This window comes from Mustela erminea, chromosome 5 (assembly GCF_009829155.1).
Source record: "Mustela erminea isolate mMusErm1 chromosome 5, mMusErm1.Pri, whole genome shotgun sequence".
Taxonomy (NCBI): Eukaryota; Metazoa; Chordata; class Mammalia; order Carnivora; family Mustelidae; genus Mustela; species Mustela erminea.
Window position 1 is genome coordinate 7039365 of NC_045618.1, and position 20394 is coordinate 7059758.

At 51.9% G+C, this 20394-nt stretch overlaps 1 protein-coding gene across 7 annotated transcripts in view; it reads left to right on the forward strand.

Annotated features, from left to right (window-relative positions):
• NTRK3 (neurotrophic receptor tyrosine kinase 3) overlaps positions 1 to 20394 on the forward strand; it is a 382186-nt gene that overhangs the window by 105566 nt on the left and 256226 nt on the right. For all 7 annotated transcript variants that reach the window (XM_032342082.1, XM_032342076.1, XM_032342077.1 and 4 more), the window contains 5 exons: positions 3567 to 3635; positions 12766 to 12923; positions 13635 to 13777; positions 14216 to 14357; positions 14786 to 15082. In XM_032342082.1, coding sequence (XP_032197973.1) covers positions 3567 to 3635; positions 12766 to 12923; positions 13635 to 13777; positions 14216 to 14357; positions 14786 to 15082 — 809 coding nt within the window. The remainder of the gene's footprint in view (positions 1 to 3566; positions 3636 to 12765; positions 12924 to 13634; positions 13778 to 14215; positions 14358 to 14785; positions 15083 to 20394) is intronic.

A 20394-nucleotide genomic window follows, 5' to 3' on the forward strand; every position in this document is an offset into this window, starting at 1 on the left:
AGAGGTAAGGGCAGGCTTTCCCTCCAACGGGAGGAGATGGTCTGTGTCCCAGGGAGGTGGCTGGGGAGGAGGGGAGCTGGTCGTCCTGGACACAGCCCGTGAGTCCTGCAGCGGCTGCTCCATCTGGCCAAAGAGCTGGAGGAATCCAGGGGCCCTTTCTCTTCCCGGTGGGGCTTGGTGGGCGTGGCAGGAAGGAGATGAAGCCAAGACAACCCCAGGAGAACAGGGGCCCCCCTCCCCTGTCTACTCCCCCTTCCCAAATATCCCAGCCCCCCCTCCCCTCTCCAGCTTGTAATAAGGAGATAATACTATTTCTTAGTCTTTATTTGCCCAGAATGCCTGTTATTTTCTTTCTTCTAGAATCCAATTTTCTCATGACATTTCTGCCTAATGTAGCAAAACATGACCTTTGTGAAAGGACGTTGCTGGTAGCCTGATCCCTGCCTCAGGCTCCCCAGGAACCCGCCGGCACACGCTCCCAGGCTGGTCTTCTCTCAGAGATGGGCAGGGTCCCTGCTTCACCTGCCTCACACCTGCATTAGTCCCTGCTTCTCCCGGGGTGGGGAGGGGGAGAGACAGACGGGGCTGCTTCTGAGCGCTCGGCGAATCTGGGGGTTCCTGGCTGCTGTCGTGGGGTGCTGCTTGGTTTTAGAACTGGGGGTTCTGCTCAAGGAGTTGCCCCAGTGAGGAGGGGACCTCGCGGCCGGTGGGCCTGTTTGACGTCGGCTGCCACTACTGCGGTTGTGGGCAGACAGTGAGCCGGGAGAACAGGACAGAAGCCTTCTACCTGGGTGAGTCACTCACATTTGCTGGAACCTCACAGAGGCTAAGCGTAACGGGGACCCAAGCACGGTACCGAGACCCAGAATCCTTGACCCCACGGTCTGAGCTCCAGGTGCAAAACCCAGTGTAAAGCCAGCCGCTCGCCGGGCATGTGCACCAGATTCCCAATCCACCCTCCTGAGCAGGAGGTGGGTCAGGGGAGCCATGCCCCATTGGTGTCCTTCAGTGGCCACCACGCAGGCCTTCCTTTATCTCCCTTTCCTTCTGGTCACTGGGGCATGGAGGAGGTTTGCAGGCCCATGACGGACCGGGGGTAGGGGTTTTAGGAAGCCGAGTGTGCGGACAGGTTAAGGTTTATAAGCTTTGGTGATTCGTACGCCGTTCAAGCGCTTCCTTCCATCCGCAGGAAGCGGGCTCCGGAGGTGTCTACTGTAGACAGGGATGTGCAGGCTGGAGGACACTATGGAAAGTGCTGGGTGGCGGGGGAGTGGAACAGGACGCCTGGGGATCTGCTCCTGTGGTCCCCTTCCTTTGCCCACCAGTCCCCTGCCCCCGCAGAAAGGGGGCTGTCTTTCTAACACAGTCACCGGCTGTCACCAAGGGCAGGGCTGCCTCAGATATGAAGGGGAAGCCCTGTCCCTTAGGTTGTCCTTGTGTGTGCCATCTGTCCCTATGAAATCAGTGTGTACCGTCTGTGATGCCACCAGCCTGGACTTCCCCGTGACCTCCAGAAGCAGGTGTCCACCAGCCTAGCCGATTTCTCTTTCTGGATATTTCACAGGCATCTCAGACTTAGCATTTGCAAGCATTTGCTCATGATCTGAACCCCAGATATCATGCTTTTACAGCCTTCCTGGTCTCACTAAGTGATCTGGCTGCTGGCCTGATGGTTGGCGTCTTGCTCCCTCCTCTCCCAGGCCCAATCCAGTAGGAGGTTCTGGTGGCGCTCTCCCCCCCTCCTTGAACCCACCTGCATCGTTATCTCTAATCCCCTTCCTCAACACTACCGCAGCCTCCTAATCGTCTGCCAGCTTCCAGGCTTGGTCTCTTACTTTAAGAAATGGTCATTAGATTATGTCCCTTCCCTACTTAAAGCCATCCAGTGCCTTCTCTTTGCTCCTTAAAATAAAAACCCAAGGTTCTCACCATGGCCGGCAAGGTGGTTGTGGCTGTTGCCTCTCCTCCTTACCCCCGACCACTCTCCACTAACTCCTTTCCCACCGGCCCCCTTTCTGCCTTTGCTCTTCTTGCTCCCACTGCCCAGAAAACCCCGGCCCTGGCACCGGTTCATTCTAGCTCTAGCCTCAGCTCGATGCTACCCTCTTGGAGGACACCTCCCGAAGCGCCTGTGTAAAGGAGCTGTCTCCCTCTCCGGCATCCATGATGGCATCTTGGTTTGTGCCCTTCCTTCTGTCATTGGCAAACTGCCGTTGCCTTGCTTATTTATTTGAAACTTGAATGTAAGTTTCAGAGAGACCTTCTCATTTGTGCCCCTTTCATTTCCCCCAAGGAGTCTGTATTTGGGTCCTCCCCAAGTGTCTGCTGTAGAAGTCATCTAAGTGAGGTGTGCGGAGAGCGTATGCGCGCGTGCGTGAACAGGAGTCTGTACTTGGGTTCATCACCCGCGTGTTTAATTGGCACCAGTGCATGCGCACGTGTGTGTGTGTGTGTGTGTGTGTGTGTGTGTGTGTGTATAATGTTGACCTACGTGGCATCTTACCACCGTCCCATCTCATCAGTGCAGGAGCAGTGCTCCTACGGGATCATGTTGACTCCGACCGTGTCTAACTGCCGCTTTGAAGGGCTGTTGTCATGTCAAGAGTCGTCTGTTGAGCCTGGCAACGTGATCACCGTGGGTGTGTTTCTTCTATTATTTGGAAGACTAATGCCTACTCCTTTCCTCTGTACATCCTAATGAGAACAATTAAATAGCCATTAGGAGGAGAACAGAAGTGTGAACAAAAGGCTGATGTCTTGATCACGGATGGGCCTCTTTGCTGGGGGAGGGACTGGGTAGAAGAAATTGTAGGTGACCTGCAGGGTTTCCCACTATTGTGAATGTTAAGAATTCTTGATGGTAACAGGGGATGTAATTTCATTTATGCAAGACGAGTAAGTCCTAGAGATGTACCGTACAGCGTCGTGAGTCATTAATTAGGTGGTGTGTACACCTAAAAATGTGTTAAGAGGTTATATCCTATATTAACGGTTATAGCAAAAAAAAAAAAAAGAAAGAAAGAAAGAAAGAAAGAGAGAGGGAGAGGGAGGGAGGAAATTTTTTAAGTTGATGATTAAGTTTATGGCATTGTTTATGGTGACAGTTTCATGGGTATACACTTGCCTGGAAATTCATCAAGATGTATGCATTAAATATGCCCAGTTTTTAAAATGTCTGTGACACTTCAATAATAAAAATGAAGAAGAAAGCTTGTTGGCTTGTGTATCCTAAGAGCTCTGTCCCCCTGTGGGAGGGTGGCCTCCAGAAGTTTCCCTGAACCTTTACTGTGGTGAGAGAATGTGGGAAAATGACCAACCGTTCTTTTCTTTTTCTTCCTTTTTTTTTTTTTTTTTTTTAACATTGTAAATCTCTCACTTTCGCTTCCTCAAAATCCTCTCCAAACCTGATCTGGGGCCTTGACTACTGGCGGATACGCTGTTAGCAGAACGGACCAAAGAAAAGAACAACAAAGCCAAGTTCCCGTGAAATAACCAAGCTTCCTACCAAGAGCATTACTCACGCCGGGTCTGTCCCTTAATTTGCCCTTTATCTGTCACTCTTGCAGAAACCTGTCGAGTAACCGGCTCACCACACTCTCATGGCAGCTCTTCCAGACGCTGAGTCTTCGGGAATTGTAAGTTTGGCTTCAAAGACCCTCCAAGCAGTAGAGCGGTGGTAGAGGTTGGGTGGGGAGAAATGTGGGGCCGTGGAACCGCCCAAGGTTGGGTGTGCCCTTGGGGCTCCTTGGGCTGGGTGGCACAGGGTGTACCATGTTCAGTGAGAGCGAGACGCCCTCTTTGTTGCTTGATTTCTGATGCTCTTTCCAGCACACTTCTGAAGAAGACCGGGATCTTATCTCTGAGCAGGACCTAGTTCTGTGGTCTGTAGGTAACTAGTAGTAATAGCATTTATACTTACAATATTAGAGAGTATTTTCAATTTATAATAAGTGATTCTGTAGATGATGAGGTGCGCTTTCATTGATGTGACTTTAGCTTTATCATCATGAAAAAAATAGACTTATCATCAGGAGCATTATGGGAGATAGGTGTTATTATATCTCCAATATAAAATGTATTTCTTCATTTTAAGGTGAAGGTGCTGAGCCCCCAAAAGGCACATGAGACCCAGGCAAGATTGCATTGTTAGGTACTGGCCAACCTAGAGGCCAACCTTAAACCCAGGCCTGTGACTTCCAATTGCGTGCCCTTTCCGTCACTCATCATCTTTTGTCAGCCTGTTTGGCTTGCATATGGGCATCCCAGTGGTGGGGGGTGGGAGGCAAGTCTATATATTTATTTAATCTGCCTGTGGACTGCTTGGCCTGACTATCTTCCCAGGCTGATAGATGCACCCCTACCCCCTCCAGCCATTTTGTGCAAACCCTTGTTGGACGAAGGAGTGAAAATTCCTGACCACTGCTGGAAAAAACGAGTCGTGTTGTTGTATGAGTCATCAGGGTCATCTCTGTGCATGAAGGACAGCGTGTTATGTTGAGGGAACAAATCAAGGAATAAATTGAAAAGGAATTGAGGCATGGATGAAATTAGGGAGGTAGGGTTCCAGAGACACTGCTCATGTGTTCTCTTTTATTTAATGACTCAGATCCAAATTCACTGAATGCAGGTTGCTTTACCAACTTTACCAAGAGTCGGTAGCCTTGGATCTCTGCCCATGCTGTCGGCCTTTCAATCCCCCACCGGAGGGTCCCTCCACCTGGGAAGACCTGAGTTCACGGATGAGTCAGGATCTTAGCTTTTCCAATCCAGCTGGTCGAGGAGGGGGAATATTTACATCCAGTGACTCAATAGCCCATTACCCCATGATGGCTTTGTGTACCCTACTTATCCTCATGGACCTGAGTGCCCTGATTCTTTGAAAGGCCATCCTAGGGCCAGGAAGTACAGAGGTGATCTCAACAGTGCTGGAGAGTTCAGGACAGTACTGCTGTGGGTTGCCTTCCTTTCTTAGGATTTTACGCTTCCCTCTGGGCTACTCCTCAGATATAGTGACTACAGTCCTTTAGCCACATAGGGTTGAGATCCTGAGGTACACTGATTAAAAACTACCCGAGCTGAGGAAAATATAAATATATACTTACTTGTTTATACAACACTGAAAAACCTAGATGATGTCCCAAGTGTCACAGACAGCTAAATATCAGACTGTTAGACTTGATGCCTCGTATTCATTCCCATCTTTGTAGGTGGAAGAAAACCTTAGCATTAAGTGAACATGACTGCTAAGATCACTACTAACGATTGCTGAGATCTGACTCCTGTGCCAGGCACTGTGCCAAGCAATCTCTTGAATTATGTACATTCGTTATTTAATTTAATCCTTGTGGTAATTTATCGGGTAGGAATTATTACCATCACTTCACATTCGGGGACCCCGAGGTACTCACCAAGGTGAAGTATCTTGTTTCGGGTTACCCATTAGCCAAGGGGTAGCATATGGACTCAAGGTCTTGACCACTCTTGTTAGCTGTCCCTCCGCCTCTCAAAATCTGTTTCCAATTCAAGGAGCGGTTCTGCAATAATTGTCAAAAAGTGCATGATTGCAGTTCCTTCTTACGTTGCCCTAGATCCGATCAAGGGCTCTGTCATAGAGGAGCTAACCGGGGGCTCTCTCTGCTCTTTCTTGGGAGTCTCATGTGACTTCTTGCAGAATGCCTTCCCCTTCCTCTGTAGGAGGCGAGGGACAGCATCTCTCTGGGGGACATCTAGGGTCTGCAGTTGGCTGAATTATTGAGAAAACGTTCAGTGCTCCTTCTAAAAAAACCATTGGATGTGAAATCAATGGTGTGCTGCCCTGGTGACCTGTTTCGTGGAGTTTCAGAAACAGTTGTTCCGTGGATATATATTTAAAGAAAATGTCAGATTTATCCCAGAGGATCATGGGATTCTGCATTCATCTTTGCCCGGGATCAATACACCGGTGAGCTAGACGTGACTTATGGAGGAATGAAGACCTTCCCTCCAGTGTGAGCCAGTGTGTGAGGGCCGCCATGTCCCAGAGTATTTTATTTCCGTCACATTGTTAAATAAGAAAAAAATGACGTGGGAAAATAAAGAAGCCCCCCTCTTGTCCTGGTGGGGGTCTATTTTTTGAGGAAGAGTTGAATGTTGAGAGTGGAAAATTTATCTTTTGGCTGGAGGGGCCTCATGTTGGCTTTTCACTGTGGCTATGATTAAAATCCAAACAATCCCAGTTCCTGGCAAATGGAAGAGGGGGTAGTATTTTCTTGTCCGACTTCCTGATTAGTCCACATGGCACCATCTGCCATGAGCCTTGTAGATTGCCAGGGTCTGCCCAATGGGGCCTGTGGGCTGGGTTGGGTATTTCCAGGAAGATAGAATCTTGGCCTTGGAGGAGAGAGGCCAGGGGGAGATGGCTTTCTGAGCCATGATGGCCAGAAGATCCCAAAGCCAGAGTAGGAGGCTTTGAGCCACCTTCTGCGGGAACAGAAGGAGCTAACTAGGGCATTCAGTGACTTCTCGGCACATTTTATTCTGGCATTGAGGATCTCCTTCTACCCCAACCAGATGCCCCCCCCACTGGAGGGTCCTTCCTATAAGAATGGATCTGGTGGCATTCTCCATTGGAAGGGCAGAGTATCTACGACCTTTCCAATAGTAGAGAAGGAGACAGATGAGCCCTCTATTGAGCACCTATTATGAACAAAGTCCTGACTCATCTTTGGAGCAACCCCCATGGGAGGTATCACAAACAGTCTCACAAATGAAGGATCGAGGCTTGGCCAAATTAAACAACTGGTCCAGGATCACAGAGCTTATCAGTGGGAATGGGAATCAGTATTACGGTAATCAGCATTACCACCATCCAGGTCTGCTGTTTCCAAAGACCAGTGCTCTTCCCTTGAACAATTCAGTAAACTTCCCCCATACTTGCTGTCTCCTTCTGGAAACCACTCTTAAGAATGTGGCTTCCTGAGTGGAATCACTGGATTGGGGTTGGGGAGATGGAGACCCAGACAAGTTAGCATCTCAGAGCCCTGGTCATGAGCTGGGAGCTTCCCTTACTCATTTCCCATTTACTTTTCTCAGATGAAGGATATAGTTTTGGCTGATCACCTGACCTGTTGTTCTTATTGAGAGAACTGTAGGCATCTTTCAAGATTCCTTTGGAGAATTTAACACTGTGTCAGGGGCTTGGGTTTGCAGAAATTTCAGTTGGCTTTGCACGGTTGCTCTCAGAAGTTTCTGCTTGTATTAAGGTGGTGTTTTTAGTTTTTTGTTTTTTTGTTTTTTTCCTTACGAAGAAGCCTGGAACTGTGTCCAGAAATCAGAACAGGAATCAAAGAGATTGTCTTAGAGATAAAGAATGAATTAGAAAGAAAAGAAGCTTGGATTCTGAATCCCCTGATTCAATTTAGGCAAAGGCAAGAGGCACCAGAGGATATAAACCCACAGCACAGAACCCTTCCAGAAATACCCTAGGGACCATTAGTGTATCTTGAACAGGCTTCTCTTAATATCCTGCACGCGCAGAGCAGACATGATTAAAACAGATTGGAATATTTCGTTTTCTTAAAGCAAAGTGATAATTACCTCTGGTATAATTTGCAGATTTAATCAACTTGGTAAAATATTAACTCGTCGTGGGGATGGGTTTGGGCTGATCCTGGCACTTTCTTTTCTCCTAGTCTTGGCCATGACTGCTTTCCACGGCTCTCAGAGAAGTCCCTGAACGGTCATGTTCATAATAGCATTACTGTAATAATAATTTCTGGTCTCTTTATAGTCCCTTTCAATTCACAAAGCATGTTATCATGTATTATCGCTTATCTTCATAATAACTTTGTGCAGGAAGAGGGTCAGCACAATTACCCCCATTTTGCAGAAGTTAAAGCAGAACCTTGGGGAAGAAGCTACTGGCCAAATTAGTTTCCTAGGGTTGCCATGATAGATCATGACAAATAAGGAGGCTTCATACCACAGGAAGTGACTCTACCCTTCTGGAGGTCAGAAGGCCCAAACTAAGGTGTCACAGGGCCACTCTTCCTTCAAGAGGCTCTCGGGAAGAAACTTTGCTGAACTTTTCTGGCTTTTGGTGGCCCCTGGTGGTCTTCGCTTGTGTCAGTGCCACTCCTGTCTCTGCCTTCATCTTCATGTGGCCGTGCTCCCTGTCTCTGCGTCTTTGGCTTGTCCCGTCTTGTCTCTTATAAGGACATAAGGATACCCGTCCTTGGATTTAGGACCATCCCTAAATCCAGAATGATCTTGTCCCGTGATCATCCCGTGATCCTTCTCAGGATCACATCCACAGAAGACCCTTTTTCTAAGTAAGGTCACATTCACAGGTCTTGGGGGTGAGGTATTGCCCAGATCTTTCGGGGGAGACACAACTCAGTGCACTAGCCTTGCCCAGCTTGACCGCAGGCTCCACTCAAACCTTGTGTTTGTGTATTTCTTCTGCCACTGTGTTGTCTCTGGGAGGCCAGCGGCGAGCATCCCTTGGGCCTTTGGACAGGCTTCCCCGGTTGGCCGTAGATCTACGCCCCTGGCCCCAGGATCGCCACTGACAGCACCGGTTCTGTGGAGGGAAGAAGAAAGGCAGAGTGATGACCGGAGGGGAACCAGTGTTTTCTGAATACACTGCCATGGCCTTGGCCTTGCAACAAGGCATCTGTGTGTGCCTGGATGGGGCTGAGTTAATCTGCGGGTCACCCCTAGGGCCCTGCGATTAGGCCCTGGGCCGTGTTGGGGCATGGGCTGGGTGTAGGATAAGCTCTGCCCCGAAGCAGCTGTGGCTGTGTCCTTCACGGGGCCGCCTGCATTATTGATGGAGCAGGGAAGGCTCACTTCAGGCTCCTCCTGTGGGGCCTGGAGCCCTGGCCAATGGCTCCTCTCCGAGACACCTGACTTGCTGGAAGAGCGGGTGGCATCATGTAGACTGAGGGCTGCCTTTCTCTGCTTCTGGCCGCCCCTTCCTGAACCCTCTCTCGTCAGGATGGAAGACTATGGTGGGTTTGCTGGGTGGGATGCCCGGGACACCTGTCTTCAGACTCAACATGCTTTCTGTTGTGTGTCCGTCTTGCTGTCTAGGAGGGAAGTCCCAAGGGTGGGGGAAAAGCTGAAGGTTTCTGTGCAGGTTCCAGGAGACTGCTAGGGGGCCAGATCCTAGAAGGAAAGGATGGAAGGAAACAAAAGGCCATTAGTGCGCTTGTGTCTAGCCCTGTCATCCCACTGATTGTCCCACTAGCGTCAGCATGCTTTGGCCCTATCAGCCCTGCGGGGAGCCACTGAGAAGTCAGGGGACGCAGCAGTGCGGGATTCGGGCGAGGCAACACTCACTAAAGCACACGGTCTCTAAGCCGCCGAGCCCAGCCCCTCCCTTGCTAATCTTTTCCACCCGGGTGGATAATTTGTCTTTTTACAACTGCTTCATCATGAATGACCACATCTTGTCTAGCGAGCATCTGGGAAAACCAGGCTGACCTGGTTCAGCTTGCATATATGGAAGCATCTGGACCCTCGGTATCTTTCCGGCAGGGCTGCCTGGCCTCCCCTCGCCCCTCACCCCCGCCGTGTGAATGCAAACACAGACCCAGATCCTCAGGCCTTCCTGTCCTCCACACACGGGGCAGCCTAGCTTGACCTTCTGCTTTTCCCCCAGGAAGCCATCCCCTGCCTCCCCCGATTCCTCCCTGAGGGGAGGGCTCATGGGGCTGGTGTGTGGAGGACAATCCGCATGGTGCTGGGCAGATGGTAGGTGCAGCGCAAACATCATTCCATTTTTTTTTTTTTTCCCTTAGCTCTTACTTCCTCCTGCCTCCCCGTTCTCTTTCCTCTACCTGTTGGCTCTGTCCCGGCGCCATCTTGCCTCCCCGCTGGGGCAGGACCTCCAAGGCTCCCGGCCTCATGTTTCACCTTCCTCCTCTAGGACCTCACCCCGACGCCTCATACACCGACCTTCTTCCTTTTCATTGGTTCCTTCTCTCCTGTTTTCAGCTAAAAATGCTTCTCTCCTCCATTGATTTCCTGTCTCCTGGAGCTCAAAGCCATCCTCCGTTCTTTCCTTCTACCTCCAGCAAAGCACCAAATACCACCTTGTCTTCTTTACCGTGTCTGTTCCATCTTCCCTTCCCTCTCCCGCGCTTTTACCAGTCTACTCGAGACCCTTATTAACGTGGCAGCAGTTCTCAAGTGAGGGTCCGGGGTTCCGTGGGGCCCCCAAGACCCTATCAGGGAGACCACAGGGTAGAATCTGAGACATTACTTGTCCTTTTCATTCTGGTGCCCCAGAAGGTGTGACCCCAAGCGACGTTATCACAGGCCAAGTGACCCCTGAGGTCCCCGCCCTCCAGTATTTGTCACTGTCCAGCATCACTTTAAAAGTGACCCCTGAGGTCACTTGGCCTGTGATAACATTGCTGCTCTGGTGACGAACGGCAGTTTGTGCTAACGTGGCGTTGTGTTTTAAAATTTTCTACTTCACTTCCAAAATGGTGAAGAGGGATAGTGTAATCTACACACGCAAATGCTCTTGGAGGAATTTTTAAGAGTAAAGAGGAGTTCTGAGACCAAAAACCCGAGCAGAGTGACTCTGAGCCTGCCGGCCGGCACATACCAATGCATCAGTGAAGGCAGATGTCCCATCTGGGTGCATGTAGCCCTGTGCCCGGCACCGGGTCTCATCAAGGCGTGTGAGTCAAGGATTTTGTCCCCCATTCATCCCTTCGCCTGGGTGCTCTGAGAAAGGCACGCACGTCATGCACAGTACTGTTGGATTACTCTTCTGACAGACCTGCTTTGCTCACATCGTCGAGAGCTCCGAGGGCCTCCCTGACTCCCGCCGCCCCCTGGATGAATCCCCAGCTTGCTGATGTTTGATGTGGCCGTGAAGGTCCCGCACCATCTGGTTTCCACTCTCCCTTCCAGCTGCATTTCCCAGTGCTCCTTGACGTGAACTCTGTGCCCTGGCGCAGCTTTTCTTTCCTGTTTTCCCATCTCAGCCTCCAGCGTGGCCGTGAACTCTTCCCCTGCTCTCTGCCCAGGAGCCGCAGAGCCGGGGGTCATGCTGACTCCTCTGCATCTCTGTTCACAGCCAGTGGTGCCTTTCACAGGGTAGACAGGGTTGGGGCGTGTGAGGTCTGGAGTCCAGCAGGGTGAGGCTTACAGCCTTGCTTGGTCCCACCCCAGCCCAGGGACTTGGAGTACGAGACTCAACCCCTCCCAATGCGAGCGGGGGTCCCCCCTCTGGACAGGGACAGTGCTGGCTGTCTTCCAGGGTGGCTGTGGGAAGCAGATGCTCCACGAACGCTAGGTCCCTTCTCCTTTCCTGAAAGAGTGCAGGGAAAAGCCAGCGTACCTTTAGACTGAGAGGCTTTCGTGCAAAGGTGTTGGCACCTTCTGCCTGTGGTATCCCACTGGCTGGGACACACGGATTCCTCTTCCAGGACCTCACTTTCCCCTGAAAGCTGATGACTTCTGATGCATGCCTAACTACTTTGGAATTCGACCCCTTGTCCAGAATATCCTGGGTCTTAGTGCCCCTCCTGGGCACCAACACACGCGCCTCCTTACTGGTCCAACAAGAGAATCACGTTCTTCCTACTGAGGCAGACCTTTACATTTACTGGGTGCTTTACATCAACGGACACCATTCATGGTCCCTCTAATGGGATAACCCCATTTAGAGGGGGCAGGGACTTGCTCTCCATCACAAGGAAAGTCGTTGGAGAAGGAAGACCTTGAACTTGACACCCTTCCCATCAGATGCGCTTCTTCTCCACGCTCCCAGGCTGTCTCATTCACCTCTGTATCAGCAGTGCTCAGCTCACAGCCAGACACAGAACAGGTGCTTCGTAAGGAGTTTGTTGAATTTATGGAGAGTAAAGCTGGGCCCGGGATGGGCTTTGAGCTGATTGCGGAAATGGCGAACCACCTGCTCCCCAGGAGAGTAACCCTTTCCATCCTCTTTCCCTCCCTCTATTCATTCAATAGGCATTCGTGTCTCAGGCTCAGTTGTAGATGCTGGAGGTACGGATGAACCAAACAGGCAATTTCTCTGAGCTCAATGGAGCTTAATTTTTATTTGGGGAGACAGATAATAAACAAATTTTTTAAGTGATGCTGGACAGTGACAAATACTGGAGGGAAGGAAATACTGGAGGGCGGGGAGTGGGCTGCACTAAGGCAGGGGTTGTTGGCAGTTTCCTTAGAGCAGTGTTTGGAGAGGCCATATGATTCTTTAATGAAGTGAGATAGCCAGTGTAGCAGGCATGTTATGCATAGGAACTCTGCAGGCAGAAGGGACAACACGTGCAAAGGCCCTGAAGCAGTACCAGGCTGGTCGTGCTAGTGAACTTGACAGAGAGCAAGGTCAATGTGGCTGAAGAAAAGGAAGAGGGTAAGAGGTAGGAGATGAGGTCAGAGAGGTAATGGAGAGCACTGCAGAGCCTGTAGGCCTTTGACCTTGATGTTCAATGACATGGGAAGCCACCGGAGGGCTCTGAGAAAGCGATATCCCAAGCTGATGTATTTAAAAGGGTCTCATTGGCAGGTGAATTAAGTGGAGTGGATTCTTTTTTTTTTTTTTTTTTTCCCAAATGAGTGCAAAAACGAAAGGAATTCATGGACTTAGAAGTATTTTTCATCTCTTTGAAAACCTTGCTAAACCCCTCCTCTCTCTAGTCCCTGAAGAGCAGGTCGGGGCATCCCTCCGGCCCTGAGGGGTGGGGGGAGCTGGGCCGTCTTTGGTTCAGGAGGTCCCTTCCCCTGTTTCCTTGCCCGCAGGAGACTGGAGCAGAACTTCTTCAACTGTAGCTGTGACATCCGCTGGATGCAGCTGTGGCAGGAGCAGGGGGAGGCCAAGCTCAACAGCCAGCACCTCTACTGCATCGGTGCCGACGGCTCCCAGCTGCCCCTGTTCCGCATGAACATCAGCCAGTGCGGTGAGTGAGTGGCCTGGCCCCAGCGGGCTCCAGGCAAAGAGCCCACACCCTCGAGGGAGTCTGCAGAGCCAGGGCCTTCTCGCCCCTGCCCCCAGCCCCCCACCGTCAGCCTTGAACTCTGCACTGGGTACAGATCTGACTTACTGTTGACCTCCTTGGTTATCCCTGTCCCTCCATGAGCCTGGAGTGAAGACAGGGGTGCAGCATGCCCCTTCTCAATGGACCAGTGTCCTTTCTCTCTATGAGATACTTGTCAACCCGATCTGAAGGAGTCTGTCTTAAAGCGTGGGCTCTGGACCTTCCGTATCAGGAGCATCTAAGCAAGTTTTAGAAAAGCAGATGCCCAGGCCCTGCAGACTTAACGAGATCATGGGATGTCTCAGAATGGGCCTCGGTAACCTGAATTTCTAGCAGACTCTTCATGGGAGTTGGAAGCAGACCAAAACTGGAGAGCGGGTTGCTGGAACTACATTCTTTGAGCACCTCTCCACCCCCACCCTCTGCCTGGCCTGTGGGAGAGCCCAGCTGGGCTTAAGTTCTGAGCTCTGACCTCTGCTGGCGGGGAGGTGCTGGGAAGATTCTGGCACTTGGGGGCCTTCCAAGAGGTTGATCAAGCAGGTTGTGTTGAGAAGGGCCACCATCGACCCCAGGGACAAAGTTTTGGTACAAAGTGTTGGCTTATCTTTTCACTCGTCCTGTCCTGCCTCTTAGACCTTCCTGAGATCAGTGTGAGCCACGTGAACCTGACCGTTCGAGAGGGTGACAACGCTGTCATCACGTGCAATGGCTCTGGGTCCCCTCTGCCCGACGTAGACTGGATAGTCACGGGCCTGCAGTCCATCAACACCCACCAGGTAGGCGCCCTAGGCTCCGGCCCCATCGGGAGGCTGGGGAGCCTTGACCTCTTTGTCCCAGTGAGCTCCATCATGAAGAGAAGCCAGAGACGTGAGGAGAACGAAGAAGAGGAAAGTCTGCACGTACTTGGTTCTCGTCCAGCTCCAACCTTTTCTGGCCCACCCGAGCTTCAGCATGCTAATAAACTTCTCTGTACCTTTGTTTTCTCATCTGTAAAGTGGGTGTAATGCCACTGCTCACTCCCCAGGGTAAATGTGAGGGTTTCCTGAGCTCTTGAGTGTAGAGAGCCTGGCGGTTGGTCAGTGTGCACGGCAGGAGGAAAGGTCTCCTTTGCTTCCTACACAGCTTTCTTTTTGATTCCCGCAGGTGTTTGGAAGGTGAATGGGAAGCTGCCTTCTAGAAACTGATTTTTTTTTTTTTTTCCATTGGGGTTTTAGACAAATCTGAACTGGACCAATGTACACGCCATCAACCTGACCCTGGTCAATGTGACAAGCGAGGACAATGGCTTCACCCTGACATGCATCGCGGAGAATGTGGTGGGCATGAGCAATGCCAGTGTGGCCCTCACCGTGCACTGTGAGTGGCTGCCATCTTGGAGGGGGGCTGTGTCCCCGGGGGACGGTCATGCAGGAGGCGGGGGCCGGTGTGCTGGGGGGCAGGACTGAACAAGGCAGTTCTTGGCCGATAACCCCAGAAAGGGTGTCCCTGTCCCTCAGAAGACGGTATGCCCGACTCATCTTCAAGATACCCCCATGTCAGCCCCTGTCTGCCTTCTCTTCGCTCCTAGAGGGTCACGGGGCCGGTGGTGGTAGACCCAGGAAGCGTGGGGGAAGACAGACCTCTCTTCCCCACTTTTGGGAAGGTGGTGCGGGTACCCCTGATCCCCTGGGTCCTCTCCGAGCTGGATGGGGGGAGAACCGGGGTCCCCGTCCTAGTGTTGGGGGCGCTGCTCTGGGGCGCGGGGGTCTCTGTGTGCTGGGAGTCAGCGGGCCTGTCCCCCGCAGACCCCCCACGCGTGGTGAGCCTGGAGGAGCCCGAGCTGCGTCTGGAGCACTGCATCGAGTTCGTGGTGCGGGGCAACCCGCCGCCCACGCTGCACTGGCTGCACAATGGGCAGCCGCTGCGGGAGTCCAAGATCACGCATGTGGAGTATTACCAGGAGGGCGAGGTGTCCGAGGGCTGCCTGCTCTTCAACAAGCCCACGCACTACAACAACGGCAACTATACCCTCATCGCCAAAAACCCACTGGGCACGGCCAACCAGACCATCAACGGCCACTTCCTCAAGGAGCCCTTCCCAGGTGAGGCCCCTGCAGTGTGATGGCGCCTCTGGGGAGGGTGCGGGGTGGGCACGGCATCCCTCTGGAACTGTTATCTCTGGTGAACCAAAGTCTGCCTGGGGCCGAGTCCGTTCCTGCCAGCATTTCGTGTAAACCAGATAAAGCCTGTTTTTCCAGGGCTGTCAGGTCCCCTCAGAAATGCACAGTTGTGCACACACGGACATGCCCTGTTCTGGTAGAGGAAGGGCCTGGGGATTAGACAAGAAAGACAGAGAGAATCTTGACCCAGTCCTTGATTTGCTGCGGAACTCCAGGCATGATAGTTTGCTTGTCTGAGCCTCCATTTCCCGCATCTGTGAACTGGGCACAATGACACTGCTCCTTTGACTCATGACCTCTGGTCTACAAAGCATACAGGCTTTGACACATAACCATGGTTCGATGACCTTCCATTGCAGGGGTTTTGGGTCTCTCTAGTTCAACCCTACATGTAACAGACGTGTGAATTGAACCTCCTTCTGCCTGCTGGTTGGTAGCAAGGCTTGGCGAGGGGGTAGGCTTCCAGCCTTGAGCTTGCTATGTCCAGGGAGCCAGGGCTGGTAACTGAAGGAATGAAAGAACTTTGTTTGTGTAGCTCTTTGAGGGCGGGGGGGGGGGGGTGACTGAGCTACAGTTTCTCCAATACCTTCCTGAGTTGCAAGAGAAGAAAAGCCCGGAAGAATTCCGTGGACGCGGTTGTAGCTTCTCGATAGGTCCAGTAGCTGATGGGTTTCTGTCAATGAAACTGAGCAAACTGATGACCTTGCTGATTTCTCTGGGAACAGGCTGGATGACCTTCAGTCTCCAGACTCAGGGGTTCTAGCAAGATAAAGGGGAGTAAGAAGACCGATCCCCTTTAGGCGCGCACACACACGTGCACACACACGTGCACACACACTAGCGCACACGCACACAGAAGGGTGTCAGCAAGAGCCAGCCCGGTGCCTCATCTGCTTATGTGAAGGGGACTTCTCAGCCCACACATACGGGGTAGCAGCTCCACTCCAGTGGCCTCATTTATCTCAGTGCAGGGAAATTCCGTCGTGAAGCTCGGAAATGAAAAGATGCATGGGAAGCCAGATTCTTGCGGCAGAGGCCCAGGGTGGTGCAGCGCCGTCGCTCAGGAGAGGGTCCCGAACATGCTGGTGTTTAAGACCCTGGCGGTCCCGTTTGGTTCAGCACTTCCAGCATCATCCCCAGCATGCCCAGTGGCACTGCCGGCCACGCCCATCTCTGCCTCAGGAGCTGGAAGAGTCCCCGCCCTCCGCCCTCCGTGTGGTGTGGAGGGAGCAGCTTTTTGATACGGAGATACTGGGCACTGCCGGGCCACACAGGCGAGGCCTCGCCGGTGCGAAGGGCTAGAGAGGTTCCCTAAAGCAATGCTTGTTTCCAAAGGGGAGCTCCAGGGGTCTGGAGAGCGTGGAGAGCCCTGGAAGGCTCTGGAGGGAGGGTGAGCCACCCCGGGCCGCTCCCCACGGGGCTGTCCTCGGAGCAGTTCTCCGCATTCTCCCAGCCCTACCGACACCCTTTTTGTCCCCGAGAGACGTAGCAGCCCCTTGCCGCCTTCTCAGGTTCTTAAAGAGGGGTCCCTGGACCAGCAGCATCACCAGCCCCTGGGCATGTGTTAGAACTCAGACTCTCCAGCCCCACCCAGCCCTGCTGCATCAGAGACCCCGGGGTGTTTGAACAATCAGCTGTCTTGCTGTTTGGTGAGCTCTGGCCCCAGGAGGTGGAAGGCAGGGGGGAGTCAGGGGAGCTCAGAGGGAAACAGCCCACCAGAAGGCATCTTCCTCAGACCCTGCCTGGGCTGCCCTGTGTGAGGGTTTGCTTGTTTTATGAACCTAGAAGAATCAGTGGATGATGAAAAGGCCATGGCAGGGTTAAGATGGGCCAGTTGTGTCAAACGACAAAACGTCTAAATGTTCAGGAGAGTAAATTATCTGGAGGAGCGGGCAGTAAACCTCATCCCTGCCGAGCTCTGGGTGTAAGGCTGTCTGCGGGTCCCGCTCCTGTCTTCGGCCCCGAGCGTGTGGCGACATCGTGTTGATCACAGCGACTCCTCTCTCGCTCCGAGGCAAGCAGAGTGGAGAGGTTAAGGGCGAGGGTTCTGAAATCAGGCAGATGGAGGTGCAAATCCCGTCTGTGACCCGACCAGACAGGTGGCCTCAGCTCCCAGGAGGGGGTTGGCGCATGGTATGCGACTGGCATGCAGGGAAAGGCGATCTCTACTCTGCCTCTACTTTTCCATCTGCGGAATGGGAGCAAGAACAAAAGCTCCTCCCTCACCTGCCATGAGGATCAAGCGAAGTATGCTGAGGGTTTCTGTCTGTGTTGAGACAGAGGAAAGATGGACCAGCTGTCAGCTATTGCCAGGATCGTTGGGACAGAGGGATGCAGTGAACATAGGCGTTCTAGGAGCAGCGTTCTCTGGTCTAGCTTGTCGGTTCTAACAGGGAAGTGTTGTCTATAGGGGCAGGGAGCCATCCAACCGGCCAGGGTTCAGAGTCTCTCTAAATTGCTCATCAGCTTTGTCATCTCAGGCAAATTCCTCAGCACCTGCTTCTACCTCAAAGGCCATGGTGAAGGTTGGTTGACGCACAGTGGATTCATCCGCCGGAAATGCTTATGACAGTGCTTGGCACAGAGTAAACACAGAGGGACTGTTTGTTTCTATTTTCTGAAAAGCACACCCAAGGGCGACTGACAGGGGATCTGTTTTGGGGGCAGAACCAGATCTGAAGGTAACGGTCTCCTTTTCTGATTATCCATGGTCCTGAGACCCATGGGAGAGATTTGGTTGGAATGAATATATTTAACGGAACCATCTGGAAATGCAGAGGCTTCCATCAGTAAAGATTTTCTCAGAGTAGGACGTTAAAATGAAAATGTTCCGGAAAAGTTGTTGTTGTTGTTGTTGTTTGTTTGTTTTAAAATTACACATGCTGTAGGAATGTTGGATTTCCTCCTACATTTCCAGAGAAGGGCTAAAACCTTCAACATGGCATCCAGCCTTGGTGAAGGAGGTTTTTGCAAGGATCGGTTAGGGAGGTCCGTGGAGATAAATCCTCTTTGGTGTTCCAGGAACTTAGCGGGGCTGCCGGAGGGGATCTGGGCATAAGAGTGGGGGAGCCACCAGGGATCAGGGATTCACGTGTCAGGAAGGGAGGACCTGGAGAGTCTAAGTCACGGCAGGGTGGGAGGTGATAGCTAGAAGGTTGCAGGCCGGGCAAGAGTGTTCCTTAGATAACGATGTGATAGAAGGAGGCATGTTGCCAAGGGGTGTGTGTGTGTGTGTGTGTGTGCACAAAAAATACCTGAGACTACTTGACAAAACATTTAGGAATAAGTGAGCTGCCGTAACTCCTACATTCTCATTTTTTACTTGGCCAGAAGACCAGTTTTTCATGGGGATTTTTACAATGGCAGAAAGCAGAACTCCTTCACGATGCTGGGTACAAACAATGGAGAAATCAGTGCCCCAGCACCCTCCGCCTCGGTCAAGGCTGGTTTCCTTGCCCTAAGGAACTTGTGGTGATAGAATGTGATCCCAGGCTGCTAGGTTGGGGGGAAAGGATGGATTTCTCTTCCCAGTTTGAGCCACCGGCAGCTGCGTGCAGGGGAGGGGAGATGGGGCGTCTGGGCGGCATGGGCGGTGTGAGCGCGGGCCTTGGCTCTGCCTCCCCACTGCCTTCTCACACCTAAACCCGGGGCATCTGCTCCCAATAGCACATCTCAGTCCACCTCTTTGTCTGGACACAAGCTACTGCCTCGCTTCTCCCTCCTGTGGACCCCGCTGGCTTTTCCCACGAGGCCCTTTTTGATGAGTGTTGGGATTGGAAGAAGTGCCGTCTGGGACTGGGGTAGCGGGGATTCATGCCCACCCCCGTTCCTATTCAGACAGCACCTTGGCCCGTGGTTCCAGTTTTCTTCCCCAGCTGCTGGTGGGTAGGAGGTGAGGATCATTCCTGGGTAACACCCTCTTCCAGTGCAAAATTCTGAGTTCCCCCACTGGTTAGAGGGGACCAGGAAGTCTTCCTGTTCCTGGGTTCATGTGTTTCCTGGATGGATGCGTGTTCCCAGGCTCCAGCAAGGGAGCTAAGCATGTGGACTGACTGGGAGATTACAGGGTTCATAGACTCGGCCAAAACATTTGCCCGATGTGAGAATATTCTCGAATAAACGGGAGCCTTATGAGAAATATACAAATCAGCATTAACTGTGAATTGATCTGGCACTGTCTTTGATCTGACCCTGTCTTTCCCTAGGCTCTGAAGCCAATGCTCGGGGCTTCCTCCCCACCATCCTCCCCACCCATCAGGCCTTTGGTACCTGCAGCTTACAAGAGGGTGGTGGCATGAAGGGTGGGCTCAGGAATTTGGAGAAGGCTCTGTTGGCCTTCCCCAGATGACACAAAATGGGCAGCAGAGAAGCCAGCCGTTAACTGTGCACCTACTGTAAGCAGGGCTTTCTCTAGACTCCTTCACAGAAAGCATCACTTGCCCCACAGGTGGTTAGAGAAGAATATTTGCTGGTGCCTGTTTAGTAGAGGCATAATGACGGTGACTGTGAGGACTTAGCGCAGAGCCTGAAGACCAAGGGATGGATGGATGGATGGATGGATGGATGGACGGACGGACGGATGGACTGATGGACGGATGGATGAACAAATGAATGAATGAACAGCTTGTTCTTATTTTTCAGAATGTGGTAGGCTCGTGGCCACAGTAGGTGTAACATAATGCAGGGAATTCTCAAAGGGATCAGCAACATCAGCAGCACCTAAAAACTTGGGTAGAAATGTAAATTCCCAAGACCTTCCTCAGACCTCCTGACTCAGAAATTCTGAGTCAGGAGGTCTGATGAGGCCTGATAATGCCTGTTTATTGAAAACAAATTTTAGGTTTTTTTTTTTTTTTTTAACTCATCATTTTGAACAAGTTTAAGGTTTATCTCCTAGGGGTGCCCGTTGGCTTGGGTCATGACCCCCGGGCCCTGGGCTCAGCCGGGAGCCTGCTTCTCGCTTTCCCTCTGCCCCTGCTCCATGCTTGTGCTCCCTCTCTCCCTTTGCTCTCTCTCTCTCTCTCTCAAATAAATTAATGATCTTAAAAAAAAAAACTTACCCCCGAAAAGTAATAAAATGGTACAAAGAACTTCCTTATACCTTTCACCCAGCTTCCCCAAAGGGTATCATCTTACCTAAGCACAGTCCAATGTGCAAAAGCAGGATATTAACACTAACACTGTTATCGAGTTTATGGACCTGACTCTCGTCCACTGCTGTCCTTTCTTCTCTA